Source organism: Toxorhynchites rutilus, chromosome 2 (genome assembly GCF_029784135.1).
Source record: "Toxorhynchites rutilus septentrionalis strain SRP chromosome 2, ASM2978413v1, whole genome shotgun sequence".
NCBI lineage: Eukaryota > Metazoa > Arthropoda > Insecta > Diptera > Culicidae > Toxorhynchites > Toxorhynchites rutilus.
Genome location: NC_073745.1, coordinates 299,054,434 through 299,071,576, shown reverse-complemented (window position 1 = coordinate 299,071,576; position 17,143 = coordinate 299,054,434). Strand labels below are relative to the sequence as shown.

Below are 17,143 nucleotides of genomic sequence, written 5' to 3'. Positions count from 1 at the left end.
ATTCTTTGTGTGGACACCGACTGGACAACATCGTTGCTGGACGGGCTGGACAGCGAGGGATCGAGTGCCTTTCTCAAGGCAAGAGGGCGGAGGTGGTAGCGCTGGAGTAGAATAGAGTAGAGTTTTCAAAGGGCCTTTCTCAAGGCTAGAGACGAATGAACTGCAAAAGTTTAAAGTCTCTATAATACAATACCTTCCTTCCTTCCTTCCGTAACGATCATTCTCATTCAAACCGTACACCACATCGGTTCGCATCACAACACATCAACACAACACAACCCAAGCAGCCATGTCTGGACATGGTAAAGGAGGAAAAGTGAAGGGAAAGGCAAAATCCCGCTCGAACCGTGTTGAACTGGAGTTCCCCGCAAGGGTAGCTAGGCCGAGCGCGTTAGTACCAGTGCACCAGTCCACCTAGCCGGCGTTATATAGTTTCGGCCGCCGAAGTGATCGAGTTAGCTGGCAAAGCTGCTCGCGACGATAAGAAAACCCGCATTCGGAACAGAACACATTCGGTTCGGTGGACATCAAGATAACAGGCAGTTGCAGCGAGTGGCGAGTGGCAAACGCAATCGCAAAATGGCATCAGGTAGCAGAAGAAAAAAGTTTATTCTTTATACAAACTGCTTTGGTGGCAAATCCAGAACAAGGCGGCATCGAGGGCGTTCGAAATGGTTTTTTCAAAAGCACGAGTACTAAGTTTTGGAAATTGGAACCATTCCATAAAACAAGGCGCTTTTCAGGGCCATTAAACCTTCCAAAAAAGAGTTTAGGAAATACAGTTCAATGCTTTCTAAAACATTATCCAAAATAATAATAAAACACAAATTGATTTTTTCATAATTTGTTTGCCAGGATCTGATGAGTATGTGAATTTGGCAGTTGTTCTGACAAATCGTAATGAATGTATTTTTTTGCCATCGCTCCCTTTTAACGCTCATTCGTTCGTCTCGTTGGACTCGCCCCTCTGGCTGAGTCTGCCGATTTGTCTCTATCCTGTGAGTGTGTACCGCTAGAGTATAAAACACGCGGACCCCAAAAAAATATCTTATTTTCTTTCAAACCGTAAACCCGTGTGGTTGTACGGCATCGGCATCGTGGACGTAACAAAGGAGGACAAGTTAAGGGAAAGGCAAAGTCTCACTCGAACCGTGCAGGTCTCCAGTTCCCTGTTGGCCGCATTCACTGATTGCTCCGCAAGAGTAACTAGGCCGAACGGATTGGTGCCGGATCACCAGTATACCTAACAGCGATTATAGAGTTTCGGCCGTCGGAGTGCTCGAGTTGGCTTGCAAAGCTGATCAAGAACAGAGCAGCTTCGGTTCGGCGCTCATCAAGGCAACAATTAGTTTCAGTGAGTGGCAAAGTGTTTCTCCGGCACGTCGCATTAAATGTAATTTACTGAACAACATGTCACAAGCTGGATGGGAAGAAATTTTCCAACTGTGAAAGCTGTGGCGAGTGGCAAACGCAATAGCTAAACAGGAAGGTTTAACCGAACAAGATGGGCATATCGAGTGATAACAAAAACACTAAAGGTTCTTTTCAGAACCATCAACATATTCATAAAGAGTAAACAGTAAACTAATCCATTTTTCAGGTAGATAGGTAGGTATTCACGTAGGAGAAGAAAATAAAACAATATATTTAAAATATATATTTAACAAAAGCTGTCCCCTTTGTATAGTCCTACGTCACTCCGGTTATGTCCCCGACATTACCCACCCGTCTTTTTTTATATAGAGTTTCAACTACTTACATACTCGGGTTAAAAACTATCCGACAAATATTATATACAACGAAAATTACTTGGTTCCATAAAACGACAAGAATATTATTCATTATCCTACCATCCGTCTCACGTACGTTACATAGTTGAATTTTTTTTCCTCTCTGCATGACCGATAAGCCTTAGCATATCTCACCACTTCCATCGCCAATAAAAACACATTTATCCCTCTTTCTTTTATGGTTTGTCCAATGACCGACATTTTATTTTCCTATGCCTGACCGATATGTGTTAGCATATCCCACGTATCTCATGGCCGATGAAATCGCCTTCGTCCCACATTCATTTTCGTTCCACGAATAGTCATGGTCGATATTAATTTTTTCTTTACTTTGTATTAACTTATCCCACGTCTCCCATGGCCGACGAAATCGCATTCGTTCCACGTTTATTTTGGTCCCACAAATAATCATAGCCGACATTCATTTTTTTTTGCATGGCCGATAAGTTATCACTTATCCCACGTCGGAATCGACTTCGTCCCACGTTTATTTTGGTCCCACGAATAATCATGGCCGACACTCATTTTTTTGCATGGTCGATAAATATTAACTTATCCCACGTCTCTCATGGCCGACGAAATCACCTTCGTCCCACGTTTATTATGGTCCCACGAATGATCTTGGCCGACACTCATTTTTTTGCATGACCGATAAGTATTAACTTATCTCACGTCTCTCATGGCCGACGAAATCGCGTTATTCCCACGTTTATGCATCATCTAAACAATTACACTATTTTTGGCCTACATAATTAGATATTTTCCCAAGAATCTACATGGCCGAAAAATTATACGTCCACAAATTATACACGGTGTGGATCCACACATTTTCTTTGACGCTCAATTTCATTGAAAATATACTCACAATCAAATGCACTATTAACTGCGCCATTGTCGTAAAATATTTAGTATCTTACTTCAGAAAATCAACCACTCGAGTCAACAATAATCCAGAGAATGAACCCAGTTTGTTGCGCACGTATCAAACATGCAAGATACGCTCTCAGCATAACTGCTCTCTCCCGATTTTCCTTTCTATCGAGGAGAGGGAATATAAAGCTTTTCAGCAGTTGAGCCAAAGCTGTGCAACAGATAATTCGCTTCAACGAAATTTCAATGAATTTGAAACACTAGAATTTCCGATGATTTTTGTCCTTCTAAAATGTATAACTAATGCTATCTCCTACTGGAATGATCCTCGCAATTCAAATGGAGTCCGAAGAGCTTTGAAGTTCATCATTATTCCACTTTGCTTACAATCAAACTCCAAAACTAATCAATTCGATGCCCTGTGTCTATTGAAACGCTTATTGGGGCAATTAATTTGGCTTCTGGAGTGTATAACAGCAATTGCAATTAAATCAACAATTTGTTACGCCTATTTCTAACTAGACAGCAAGACAGCTTGGCTCGCGTGATATACATGAATAATTTATTCGTGGTTATTTGCTGCTTTCAACTAGATTATCTTCAAGAAAATCGATTAGTAGTGTTTGAAATGAGTTAATTTGTGCCAATGCATAACTGTAGTGACATTCACGCAATATTGACTTTCAACAGTGAAATAAACCAACGAGCAGTAAAAATGAAAAATGGGCACAATGTTGAAACGGTCTTCTGAATTGTGTGGAGAGGTGGTTCATTATCATATTCTGCGAGTTGATTTAATCAGTATACCCTTCGTAATACTCAAATAAACCATGAAAAGCATAATATTTTATTTATTTATCTCAGAATATTTAATTTGTAACACCTAATTTATATCCGCATTTGAGCTCCTCCACGTAGGATCTGATTTGAGCCAGTATTGACACTCCTCCATATGTGTTTTAACGCGATTAAAAACGTTACGTAAAAATATAATTAATCTATTTTTTCCCTTTGTTCAATGAATCAGGCTGTGGTCGCCCTGCTTTTATGAATCATAGTCTAATCATTTTGAAATACCCAATCATCAAGATCATTTTTGTGCAAAAACGGATTATGAATCTGTGTCTAAAGTTGTGCAACAGCCTCATTTAACATTTTTTAACATTTCGTCCCTGACAAAAACAGTCGTATGAATGAAGATTGTTGCTATATCTTATCCTATGTACATCATTACAATCGAGCTCTTATATACCTCTGTGTAAACTTAAAAAAAAAGTAGAGTTGTTCTATATTTATGAACCGGATTGTAGAAGCCTTGCGTGTTCCGTATCGTTGCAAAATTATCTCTCCCCGAAACTCTACGTAACAAAATTTGGGTCCGCGGCAAAAACTGGGCGCCGCAAACCGATCATATTTCGTCATAATTTACCGCCTTTGCTATATGGGGTAAAGAGATTTTTTTGCAGATTTGCTTCCAAGCCGGTTTTATTTTGGGGGCGAAGCAGCGCTTTCACTTTCCGGCAAAACTAAACACAACAATATTTCCAACAATGTTTGGTTGTTTCGTTTATCCGACAGATCAGGTTGGTTTTTTTTCCTGGTCTTCCGAAACCGGTATCGAGTTCCTGACCCCTATTACGTAAGATTTTGGATAATTTCTTCTCCCATACGGTGGCGAAATATTAAGGTGCGAAATTGGTGCGCTGGGAGGTAGCATGAGATCATTTTGGACCGGCAGGTGGTGCGCGAGTGGTGTTGTTTTGATGACGTATAGCGTGTTATTCATCCCCAGCATCCATCGTCGATACTGGTGAGCTCTCGCTGTATGCATCCGGAGAATTGCTTTCGAAAACAACTGCAATCAATGCGATGCGGAATTCACAATCCGCCCGGCGGATAGAGAGTTGAAGTCCACACGGTGGGGTCTTGTCTTGGTTGGACTTCCTTATAACTAGACCGGACCGGAGTTCGAGCGAGCGTCAAGTCAATATTTATGCCGGAATGGGAGCAGCAGATCAGCGTGGTAACCGTTACGCTGGGGACCGGTTCTGGAACTGGATTATGCAATCTCGGTTCGTGCCGAATTACGTCGTTGTGTACGCGTATTTTTTCCGCGAGTAATCTACTTTCGATTTAATGCATGCGCAGGTTATGGCATCGAGAGCGCGAAACAGACAGTAGAATAGCCTAACTTTGCGTTAGGTTCGAAAAAAAAGCGTGGATAAACCCATTAAACCAAATGTTGCAACACTTTCCCCGATAAGATGAGCCGCGCCGGATCGAATTTGCTAAGACTCGTGTTCGCGAATCATCGTTGGCAAATGAGTTTCATATTTGCACAATGGTTGCTAAATGTGGTGATAATCAGTTTAATTGTTCCCGGAGAAAAGTGTACGGATTGAAGCATCTCCATCCAAGCATCACTTCGTACACATTCCGAAGCCACAAAGTGAGGGAAATCGTTCACGAGCTGCATCGTAATGGATTTTTCTGTTTATGACAAATTCCGGTTATTGTGTCCGGTAGTGACTCGGTTAGGCCAAGGCTGTTGTCCGTTTTTAGTACAGAAAAATGACATTTATCCATATGAACTTTTACTTTCCTTTGGTGATCGAGTGTCTTTATGTGCTGAACGCATTATCCATATGCCTGTTTTTGTTTTTGTTTTACCTCCCAGGAGAATGAAAGTGAAATGAGACACACCGCCGACCGGTAGTTATACCGGCCGATGGTTGGAAGCGGCGGCCACGGGTGCAATCTTTGCACAAAGCCGGTGGAAATGCAAAGAGTGGAACGCTGAAGAAAACTCAAGAAAGTCTAGCCGAGTGAGATCACTAGATAAGGTGCGAAGAAAGTCTGCCTTCGAGAGGCATAAACATACCATCGGGGGAGAGGGTGAAATCGTCGTTAATTATTTCGTCTCCACTCACCACCAATAGATTCCACTGCTGTGAACAAGCCGATGATAATCAGTGTCAATTTTGTTATTTGTATAACAGCCGTTCCCATCTCATCTGTTGTGTTGGGTTGCATTTTGTCATTTGTTGCAACATTTTATGGGATAATATTGAGTATTTCTCACATACATTTGGTTTACACCACAACGTTTCCCACTGAAATGCTATAACCGATTCAGGCAGCTCATTAAAAGCAGCATAATAGTTTGCTCGAAAGCAAACACAGCATTTTCCTACTTACTGGGTATCGATTATAGAACATGAATCCGTAAAATAATTAATTTGTAATTTAAAACTAAAAGAAATAAAAACAACTATCAAATAGTGACTTCTTTTTGAAATACATGTAGCTATTTTCCAACGTAATGAGAACTATTCAAAATCTGCATAGTTTATATGTAGTGGATCTTTGTATTTTGCTAGTTGTGAGTAGTTTATACCGATATGGAGATGGACCAAAGGAACAGGAGTAAAATGATTTTGTCCGTTAACGGCAACGATTCGAATTCAACCATTCCGAGAGTTATTAGAGAACTCCAGGTTACAATTGGCTATAGACTACCAGCGGATCTTCGTTTATCATTTATGTGCCCAAAATCTGCTTCTTCGATGGTTCGATGCGACATCGAAGTAAGTCAAACTATTCTCGTAAGCTAACGTAAATTGACGTCATAGCTACCTTCGAATTGATACTAAAGCGCACAGAGTTAAGTCATTGTGGACGATCACTTAAGAAGAAAAATAGCCGAAATCTGCATCGAAGCATATGATTCAGCAGATAAATTGTACTTGTGAAAAGCGAGTAACAGTGAAAAGTGCAAGTATGAATTATCCCCAAAAACTTTACCCCTTTGCGGTCGTATAAAATAATGTTGTTACCGTCGAAATACGGAACAATTAGATGTCACCGTAGTAGAGTTTTGTTTGCTTTTTTTCTCGTTTAAAATTTTTTTTTGTGACTGGTTTATATATATATATATATATATATATATATATATATATATATATATATATATATATATATATATATATATATATATATATATAAATATATGGTGGTGTGAAAGGAAAAATAGTACGTTTGGTGAGAAGATAGCCAAGTACTTGTGGAACGCTCCGGTACACACTCCGTCGCTCTCAGGTGTTTCCCCGGAAAACCATCTCTGGCCACACTTGCACTGATCCTACCGCCAACGGTTCAGGCAGTGTGCTACTACACCATCGCAGAGGCCCGTGAGGCAACTTATATCCCACCATTTGGGGATAGTTTCATCCGTACGAGACCCCTTTACCCGACGGAGAAACCACCGGACGAAGACAAACCCGAAGAAGGACATTATCCAGAACACACCTGGCTTCGCCAAACCCAACGATTGAAGGTACGCTACTCCTTCTCTCCTTCCCAACGACCAGCGACATACGAGCACCAGGAGCCTTACTAACCTCGTAAGAAATTACAAAAACATTTTTACGTTAAAGTCAATTCTATTTTTCTTATATAAAACCAGTCCCTTCTACTTTGGTGATCTTTAAAAGTTCCCTCTACTAACGCGCGTCTGAAGTGTGAGTCCTCCCGAGATCGGAAGCCGACCCTGAGAGGAAGAACAGGTGAGCGAGCTGGGCAAAGTAGCGAGCAAAAGGTTACTTTCATGGTCGGAAATAATTTCCTTTGAAAGCATAACATATTAGATCACGAAAGATAAATAAGATTCTTTTTTTTTGTGGACTTTAGATACTTAATTACTGAAAAAAGTTTTAAATTAAATTATATATTTTATAATACGTGTGATATTCATCACGAGAATCACTTACAAGCAGAGATGCCAACTTTCCTGATTTTTCAGAATTGCCCGGACTTTTTGGCTCGTATCCTGACATCCTGACAAACACTCGATTTTGCCTGATTTTCCTGAAGTGATCCTGGTTTTTTCTGATTTTTTAGTTTTTTATTTTATAACAACGTATTATGTATACCGGGATTCCTGGTAAAGTTTTACTGGTTGGAAATGAGAACTGTCAGAATAGCCTACATAAAAAGCTCTCCGGTTCTCCCTTGTATAGTGATTGTTCTTTCGTTTATTATTTATTATAACGTATTCATATTTATTTGAATGCAATGTTTATTCCACTTGAAAATCCATTATGCTTTTCGCTTCACAATGACAGAATATGAGACCGTCAACGCCAATTGAATGTATGAACATTGAGGATAATCTTTTTCTCTCTCTCTCTCTCTCTCTCTCTCTCTCTTTCTCCAGAATCTTACGTCAAGGATTACAGAGTTATAGATATTTAGTAGTTTTTTTTGTAAAGTATATAATTATAAATTATTCAAAACCCGTAAAAAATGTATGACATTTTTAGTCGTAGACATAGTATCACGAACCACAATACCACAATACTGCACAGTTGTGGAAATGCTTAAAAAAGGTAATAAAAATAATAAAACAAAGATTATTAATAGACTGGGTACGGAAATAATGGAGAGAATATTATGTAGAACTGAAAAAAAAAGATAAAGGTTCCCTTATGTTTTCGCAGCAAATTCGTGCCGCCATTACATAATCGTCCAGGAAATGCATTTAAGTGGAAATTAGCATTTAGAGCTCGACAGTTATCCTCTCGACAAAAACTGTCTTCGATAAATTTGTCATTGTTTGTCATTATTTCTGGGGCAGACACAAACAAAGTTCCTTGGCGGCATTTGAAGGAGCATAGTTCACTCTAAATGTAGTGTGATTTTCAAAACTATGTTATTTTCCGTGTTTGAGTAAATTAAAATTGAATTCATGAGTATTTGTGTGAAAAACTATCAAGAACTTTGAGTAGAAATAGATTAAGACAAGTTCTGCATCACAAAATGTTGGTCTTAATAAGCTTTAAAAGTCGTATGAAGACAGTTTTTATGTAGAATTTAAAATTTAAAAATTATAGCAAAAAAAAGCTTTTTCATGGTCACTCTAATGCAACCTAGGAAAAAAGTGCTAAATCGATTCTATTAAATGATAGAAATCATTCGCTATCCAACTCTTGACGAGTGAAGTTCAGTGTCGGTATTGTGCGTTGCCACTTTTGCTATTGTGCTATTGGTACGAGTGAATCGTGTACGAGTGAAGGTCATTGCTGTCCGCTTTCGACCTGACCTTTTGTGAAGTGGAACGAAGGAACAAAGGAAGCAGCGCTCTTGCAGCGAGCCGGATTGCGGCTGTTGAACTGATTCGGCATAACGGGATCGCCATCGCGTGACTGTCGCAAACGGGATTCATCACCACGTGGCTCCGTAAGCTATTCTTGCGCTATTGTGTTGTCTCCGTAGCGCGTAGCCTCTGTCTCTCCCTGATTAGGGCAGTAGAGCGCATTATTGGAACAACTTTTATATTAAGGTACACATATTTATTATTAATATTATTATTCAATTCATTTGTTCATTGTTTAATATTATTATCAATTATTATCATATTTTTTTTTGAGATTATTGTTAAAATCAATAATAAATTAAAAATAAGACAGAAATATTTGTAAAATGGAGTATAGTGGAGGATCTCCAGAGATGGAGATCTCCGATAATGAATCTCATACAAGATCTGGGAAAAACATAAACGAGTCCCTCATAAGGAAGATAATTCTTCTGGGGACGAATCCGCTCATCCTACCAAGCCCCCCTCTAAGAAAATTGCAAGCCTCTCTTCTCAACCCACTGTTACTTCCACTCCCCCTCTCCCATCATCGATTTCGCTTCCCCCTTCTGATGCTTCCGATCCAACCCAATCTTCGTCCTCGTCCTCATCCTCATCCTCGTCCTCGTCCTCGTCCTCGTCCTCGTCTTCCCCCTCTGTTGTCTCCGCTCCACGTGTCAGAGTTTATCCAGAAGATGTACCTGGAACTGGCCCGTGGGTTGTTTTCCTCCGGCCAAAACCGAAAGGAAAAAACCTTAACGTGATTCAGATCATGAAAGATCTGGCCAGATACACTTCTGTATCTGAAATTCGCAGGGTTAGACCGAACAAATTGCGAGTTGTCGTGAATGACCGGAAACACGCAAACAAGATTGTTGCTGATCAACATTTCACTCTCGAATATCGAACATTTATACCCTCCCATAACGTAGAAATTGAGGGGGTGATAACTGAAACGGGTCTGACGAGCGAACAAATAAAAGCAGAAGGAAAAGGCAAGTTCAAGAAGCTCCCCTCAATGGAAGTGAAAATCTTGTACTGTCACCAACTCGGGAAACTTTCCCATGATGGGGACCAAACTAAATTTACGCCGTCCGACTCGTTTCGAGTCACCCAAAAGTACGTTTCGAGGCACCCAAAGGCACCAGCAAACTGGTGCCGCCCTCCCTGACTACGTTATGGTGGACAAATTGAGACTACCTGTGCGACTCTTCGTGCCAAAGCCCATGACTTGCAACAAATGCAAGTCAGTTGGTCACACTTCGGATTATTGTGCCAACAAGGAGCGCTGTGCCACTTGCGGAGAGCAACATGAGGGGAAATCCTGCAGTGCGACTGAGCATAAATGTCCATATTGCGGGGGATCCCCACACGAGCTCTCAGTTTGTGAAACTTACAAGAGTCGCTGGGAGAAACAGAAGCGCTCTTTAAAGGAACGCTCGAAGCGCACATTTGCGGAAATTTTAAAGGGCGCTTCGCCACTGACCCAACAACAAGAACAACCAATCTCAACACACAATACCTTTTCCACGTTGCCAGTTGATGAAATGGAAGCGGACACAGCTAGCGGGGGCACACCGTTTATTGTCAAAGGGAATCCCCGGCGCAAAAATGTGACCACTCCCAAAGTTCAAGAACCAGTCCCCACGGTTATATCCTCTGTTAGCTTGCCTAAAAAATCGAGTGCAGCGGACAAGCAAAACCAGGTTCCTCCTGGCTTCCGTGGGAATATTTCATCTTCGAACGACCCAGCACTCGAGGGGACATCAAAAACCCCTATGTCCCTATTTTTCCGTCCAGTTCAACTTCCCAATCGGGATTTATAAAGTTGTCTGACCTTTTGGATCAAATCTTCAAGTGTTTTAATGTTTCCGACTCCATCAGTACCATTGTCATCTCAATGCTTCCAGTATTAAAGACAATTTTGCAACAATTGATGCAAACATGGCCCCTCCTTGCAATGATTATCTCTCTTGATGTCTAATTCAAATAGAGAGGTCGGAGATATCACTGTTTTACAGTGGAATTGTCGTAGTCTTATCCCTAAATTGGATACATTCAAATTTTTAATTCATAACTTCAATTGTGATGTTTTTGCTCTGTCCGAAACTTGGCTTTCTTCGCGAGATGATATCTCTTTTCACGATTTTAATATTATACGCTTGGACCGTGATGATAGATACGGAGGGGTGCTTTTGGGGATCAATAAGTGCCACTCATTTTTTAGAATTGACCTTCCACCTATTGGAGGGATCGAAGCTGTTGCTTGTCATGCAAACATTAGAGGCAAAGACCTCTGTATTGTCAGCTTGTATTGGCCTCCGAGAGCTGCGGTTAGCCGCAAACAACTTGATGACATGTGCTCACTCCTTCCTGAGCCACGATTGATCTTGGGAGACTTCAACTCTCACGGAACTGCCTGGGGGGAACAGTACGACGACAATCGTTCATCGTTGATATATGACCTTTGTAACAGCTTCAATATGACCGTTTTGAACACTGGGGAAACAACACGTGTACCTAAACCTCCTGCTAAACCAAGTGCTCTTGACCTCTCGCTTTGCTCGAATTCACTATCGTTAGATTGCAAGTGGAATGTAATCCAGGACCCCAACGGCAGTGACCACTTGCCAATCAAAATTTCCATCACCATTGGTTCGAATTCTTCTGAATCTATAAACATGGCATATGACCTCACAAGACACATTGACTGGAAAAAATATGCGGACGCGATTGCTCTAGCCATCAATTCCAAAGATGGTTTACCTCCATTGGAGGAGTATAACTTCCTTTCTCGTTTGATCTATGACAGCGCGGTTCGCGCTCAAACGAAACCCATCCCAGGTTCCACCATTTCCCGAAGGCCTTCCAATCTATGGTGGGATAGCCAATGTTCCAAGCTTTATGTAGAAAAATCGAATGCATTTAAAGCTTTTTGGAAACGTGGAACCCCTGAAAATTTTCAAACGTATTTAGCCCTTGAAGATCAATTTAAAAACTTAATCAAAGGGAAAAAAACGTGCTTATTGGCGAAATTTTGTGGGAGGTTTGTCACGAGAAACGTCAATGAAAAAATTATGGAAAGTGGCTCGAAACATGAGAAATCGCTCTTCAACGAATGAAAGCGAAGAATATTCACATCGATGGATTTTTAATTTTGCACGGAAGGTTTGTTCTGATTCCGCTCCTGTGCAAAAAATTGTTCGAGATATACCACAAGGTAGGTGCGATCTTGATTCCGAGTTTTCGATGGTAGAATTCTCTCTTGCTCTGCTTTCATGTAACAATTCTGCTCCGGGATCGGATAGAATTAAGTTCAACTTGCTGAAAAATCTCCCTGATGTGGCGAAACATCGCTTGTTGAACTTATTCAATCGGTTTCTGGAGAATAATATTGTTCCAGATGATTGGAGACAAGTACGAGTTATAGCTATTCAAAAACCCGGAAAACCCGCGTCCGACTTCAATTCGTACCGCCCAATAGCAATGCTGTCTTGTATACGGAAATTGTTGGAGAAAATGATCTTGTTTCGCCTTGATCGATGGGTTGAAACGAATGGCCTACTCTCAGATACACAATATGGGTTCCGCAGGGGCAAGGGGTCTTGCGTTGCTTTCTTCAGAAATTCAAATGGCTTACGCCGAAAAAAAACAAATGGCTTCAGTATTCTTGGACATAAAGGGGCCTCGATTCTGTTTCAATAGAGGTTTTGTCGGACAAATTACACTCTCGGGATCTGCCGCCTCTATTGAATAATATGTTATATAACTTGCTTTGTGAGAAACATTTGAACTTTTCTCACGGAGATTCGGCAGTAAGTCGGGTCTCTTACATGGGCCTCCCCCAGGGCTCATGTTTAAGCCACCTTTTGTACAACTTCTATGTAAGCGACATCGACAATTGCCTTACACAAAATTGCAGCCTAAGACAACTTGCAGATGATGGAGTGGTGTCTGTCGTAGGATCAAACGAATCCGACCTGCAAGGACCCTTATTTCCAGAGATGGTTTGCCTCCATTGGAGGAGTATAACTTCATTTCTCGTTTGATCTATGACAGCGCGGTTCGCGCTCAAACGAAACCCATCCCAGGTTCCACTATTCGTCGAAGGCCTCCCAATCCATGGTGGGATAGCCAGTGTTCCAAGCTTTATGGAGATAAATCGAATGCATTTAAAGCTTTTCGGAAACGTGGAACCATTGAGAATTTTCAAACGTATTTGGACCTTGAAAATCAATTTAAAAACTTGATCAAAGGGAAAAAACGTGCTTATTGGCGAAATTTCGTGGGAGGTTTGTCACGAGAAACGTCAATGAAAAAATTATGGACAGTGGCTCGAAACATGAGAAATCGCTCTTCATCCTGTAACCCGCGACGCCGGGGAAGCGCGCGAGTTCGTCGCGACCGGGGATTTTGCGCAGATAAGCGGTCGGCTTAAGCGCCACTCCCGCGAGGGAGACCGACCGCCGTGTTTTATCCTTGCCCGGCAATGAGACACCCACTGAGGGCGGGTTTGTCCTCTTTCTCACAAACCCGGTTATTTCCGCGACTCTTCTGCGCTAAGAAGGACCCGCGACACCGTTTGTCCGCGTTCCACAATTCAGGCAACAGAGGCAATACGGTTGTTTCCAATGAACACCGTTTATGCCAAAATTCTCATCATTGGACCTACGCAATGATGCCAAACCCACCCACCTTGAAGTTTCAGAGGACGAGGTGCGGGGGTTGAAAAGTTGTCCACAACAGAAGAGGAGCCCCAACCCTGGGCTCGTGACCTATCTGAAAATTGTATCGGGTGTTTAGGCTACCGCAAGCCAGTAAATGCACAACATTTATGTCTACTTCAAATTACATTGATTCCTTAAACATTTATTAAGTTCTCCACATCTTCCCACGAATCTAGGTTATATTCACATCTATATTACATACGAAATCATCACAACAAATAACGAAAAATAATTGTTACTAAATTTATTTCACTAAATCCTCATATGGGTTTCGAACACCGGACCCTGGAATTCAAGCCCAGCGATCTTACTATCGAGTCTAATTCTCCATCTTGTGTGAACCCTTCTTGCTAGCGAGCAGCATGTGCACGCTGACGGTATTGCTCTATGCTTCTAAATTGTGTGGCATTTTTTTGTGTGGCTTTGTTAATTTGTGTGTGGTTTTTATTTTTGATCTTAACCCTACATGCGCATGTTATTTTTAGGGTGAAAGAAGTTTTGTACTCACACTACCTAGGCTTTACGTGCATCTACTTTACCGCCGTTCCACGGTAGGCGATGAATGACGAGTCCGTAGGCGTAGATGATGGGACGTAGACGTTGAATGCGCATCCGACATGTAGTGGTGCCGTGCTGCGCCTTCCCTTGATTCGAGTGACGATTCGCGCTTCGCGCGGCCACCTGGTTTGACTGATGTGGTGGCGAAGATCCAATCTTCGATCATGGGGTCAGGATACGGCTCCTTCCTACACACAACAAAGATTAAAACACCACACATATGCCACAATTAATTTTAGCATCAGCCACATGTCTTGGAGCTCTAAGCTTACCTTTGATTTCGCTAAACGGGAACACAAGCGAAGAATTACACTTTTCGATTTCTCGGAAAAACTTATTTTAAACTAACTAAACATGAAACAAAGAGACAAAAAAAACAGAAAAAAACCAAAAAAACTTTAGTCTACTGACTAGCACGTGTAGCCTTTCACCTACGGTACCTTTTTACCGTCCACTCGCGATGCAAAAAAAACTGGTCCGCCCTGCCTATTCCACGGTCGAAGTCGGAATGGGCAAGCATATCTCAAGATCCTCAGATCAGCGAGACATTCATTGGAACCGGAATTACGTAATAGTTAACGATGTTAACTATTCCGTATTCACACCGAAATTCCCCTGCGCTTTCATTGGTCGCGCATTCAAGCATTCGCGGGCGATACCCTTTAACCTCCCGAGCAGAGTTCAAGTCGAAGCGCTCGCCGGGTTTTGAAATTTGAAGAACAAGAAAACCCCGCCGAAAGACTCTGCTATTTGGGGGAAATATCCAAATGAAAAAATAGCAAAAAGAAAGAAAGCATGAGTCTTTCGGAGTGTTGGTATGTGGGTGTCTTGGCTAAACCAGCCGCCCAGTCACATCCAGCACCCATTATGGCTAGTTGCTCAAATCTAAAATCGGGAGCGGCACTCGCGTTGCCAAACATCCAATACATAGAAAGAAGAGAGAATCCCAGATCCACACAGGAGAGATTGTGTTGGATCTGAAATTCAAAATAACGAAACGAGGGGCTTCCAAAAGTCGAAATCAGTACCGTGCTACATCATTCCCTGCTTAATTTTCGAAAATTTGATTGGCCTGCACCAATCAAATTTTCGAAGGCGAAAATAGAGTCTCCCTTCGCAGAATTGTTTAGTAACATTTTCGGGGTCATATGTGGTCATCGTCAAACTGAATTGACTCATCCTCTATTTCCAGTATCAGATCAATTGATCTGTCTGTAACTGACCATCAACGCTTTGCAGCTCCGGTCTCCAGCGAAATGTCATGTGAAACCCTACAAAGGTTAACTCTAAACGCCCATCAAAAATTACTGGTATTATAGAGAACTAACTAACCGAAAACTACTGAACTGAGAGACAAGAAAAAACTCGAGAAAAAAAAACATCAATCGATCTGACCTTCCAGAGCTACTATTTAGTTGACAATCCTATTTACACAAAATGAAGAAAAAATATACTCGAAATTACTCAAAACTATAACTAAAATCTTTACATCCTCCACTTCTCATTAATAGAAGTATTTCTGGAGATGTAAAAAGAACGTACTATCGACCTACGTCGAAAAAATAACTCAATGAATATTGTTCATTCCGACCTCAGAACTTTATCCAAGTAAAAAGGAATGAAACAATATCCATCTTAAATTTGCCCGAAATTTCTTCGGATATGGAAGCTACTCTGGAAAAATCCAAAGATCTCCTGCTCCCATCCGAAGAAAGATCTTAAAGTTCGTCATTCTCAATCGTTGGCATGCTACCAACGATGAGATGACCTTTTTCCTAACAAAATCACAAAACGAAACTAAATATTCAACCAATCCAACATTCACGCACCCCTCGCTTACAAGCGATGTACACTCATTCTCCCAATACACTCACACAATTCACTCACGCTATTGCCAACTAAAAGAATGTTCGAGAAGTAAACAAACCGGTGCGATGGTTTGTCAGTGCAGTGGAAGTTCGGGTTTTAATTTTTTTATTACACGGACGATTCCGTGTTTTTTTTTTTTTTTTTTTGAGAAGGAAAAACCTTGTGAGCGATATGGACGACGTTGAAAAAGGAAAGTAAAAATGGTAAGTCGTTCCAACTATTAGGTGTAAAGCTCTTTGTTTTTCTTTTTCTTTCACAGGTTAGGTTCTACAAGGGAAGCAGCATCACCGATTGGACTGGAATGTTGCTGGGGAAACGACCGAACGAAGGACGAGGACGACTAGGATGGGTACCAAAACACTGGAAAGGGCTAGGACAGGACAATTCTCGACAACAACTGGAGGAAACAGAGGACTTAACAAGGATATTCGAGAAATTAATCCAAGAAAAACAAATGGAAAACGGGAAAGGATGGCAGCAGCTATGGACAACAACTGAAAAATACATCACATCAACGGGAGCATCAGGGACAGGACACTTTTTCGGGACTATTCTACAGGATGGGACAAAGGATGCGAGCTGGAGGACAGTGACGGACCGGAACCACAACGATAATAATAACAAGTAACTTATTAAATCTAAATATTTATTAATTTTTACATATTATTTTAGGAACTAAAGTGACGAAAACATAATAAACTAAACCGAGAGAATTTCTTCGAACAAAAACAAAAAATAAACTGGAACGGAAAAATAACGAGAGAACAAAAACAAGCGAAAAAATATGGGACAAAAACAAAGAAAAAAACCGTGAGTGACTATATTTTTAAATAAATTAACTAACTAACCTAACTAGATATAAGACTAATACTAGAAAATAAGGGTTAGGGAACTAGGAAGAAAACTAATGCATTAATCTACTACTAATAATTACATTGTATTTACAATTTGAGTCGCGTTGTTCACTCGATTCGGTTCCGAAGGTCGGTCTCTTTTTGATGTTTTCGTTGGGATTCCCGTTTGTCACTTCGGCTACATAGCTTTCAAAAAAACTTGATTCTACGGAATCAACCAATCGAGAGGATTATCAAGTCTCTTCTTCTTCAGACTGCTCTCTAGTGCTGAGGCGCTCTACTCTTCGTTTCTTCACAAAGTCCACTACTGATTGTTTCGAAAGTCATCATCAGTGCTCGCTT

The 17,143-nt window shown here is 41.1% G+C and overlaps 1 protein-coding gene and 1 long non-coding RNA gene across 2 annotated transcripts in view; one reads left to right on the top strand and one right to left on the bottom strand.

Moving 5' to 3' along the window:
• LOC129766997 (uncharacterized) overlaps window positions 1-7,059 on the top strand; it is a 75,452-nt gene extending 68,393 nt beyond the window's left edge. The window contains exon 2 of the mRNA XM_055767598.1: window positions 6,759-7,059. Within this exon, the coding sequence (XP_055623573.1) occupies window positions 6,759-7,059 (301 nt within the window). The remainder of the gene's footprint in view (window positions 1-6,758) is intronic.
• Window positions 7,060-13,993: 6,934 nt separating this feature from the next.
• On the bottom strand, window positions 13,994-16,662 carry LOC129769471 (uncharacterized). The gene is made up of 3 exons (XR_008741888.1): window positions 14,519-16,662; window positions 14,351-14,426; window positions 13,994-14,266 (listed from the first exon to the last, which is right to left on the bottom strand). It is a non-coding gene; the product is annotated as an uncharacterized LOC129769471 (long non-coding RNA).
• Between the last annotated feature and the right edge of the window lie 481 nt (window positions 16,663-17,143).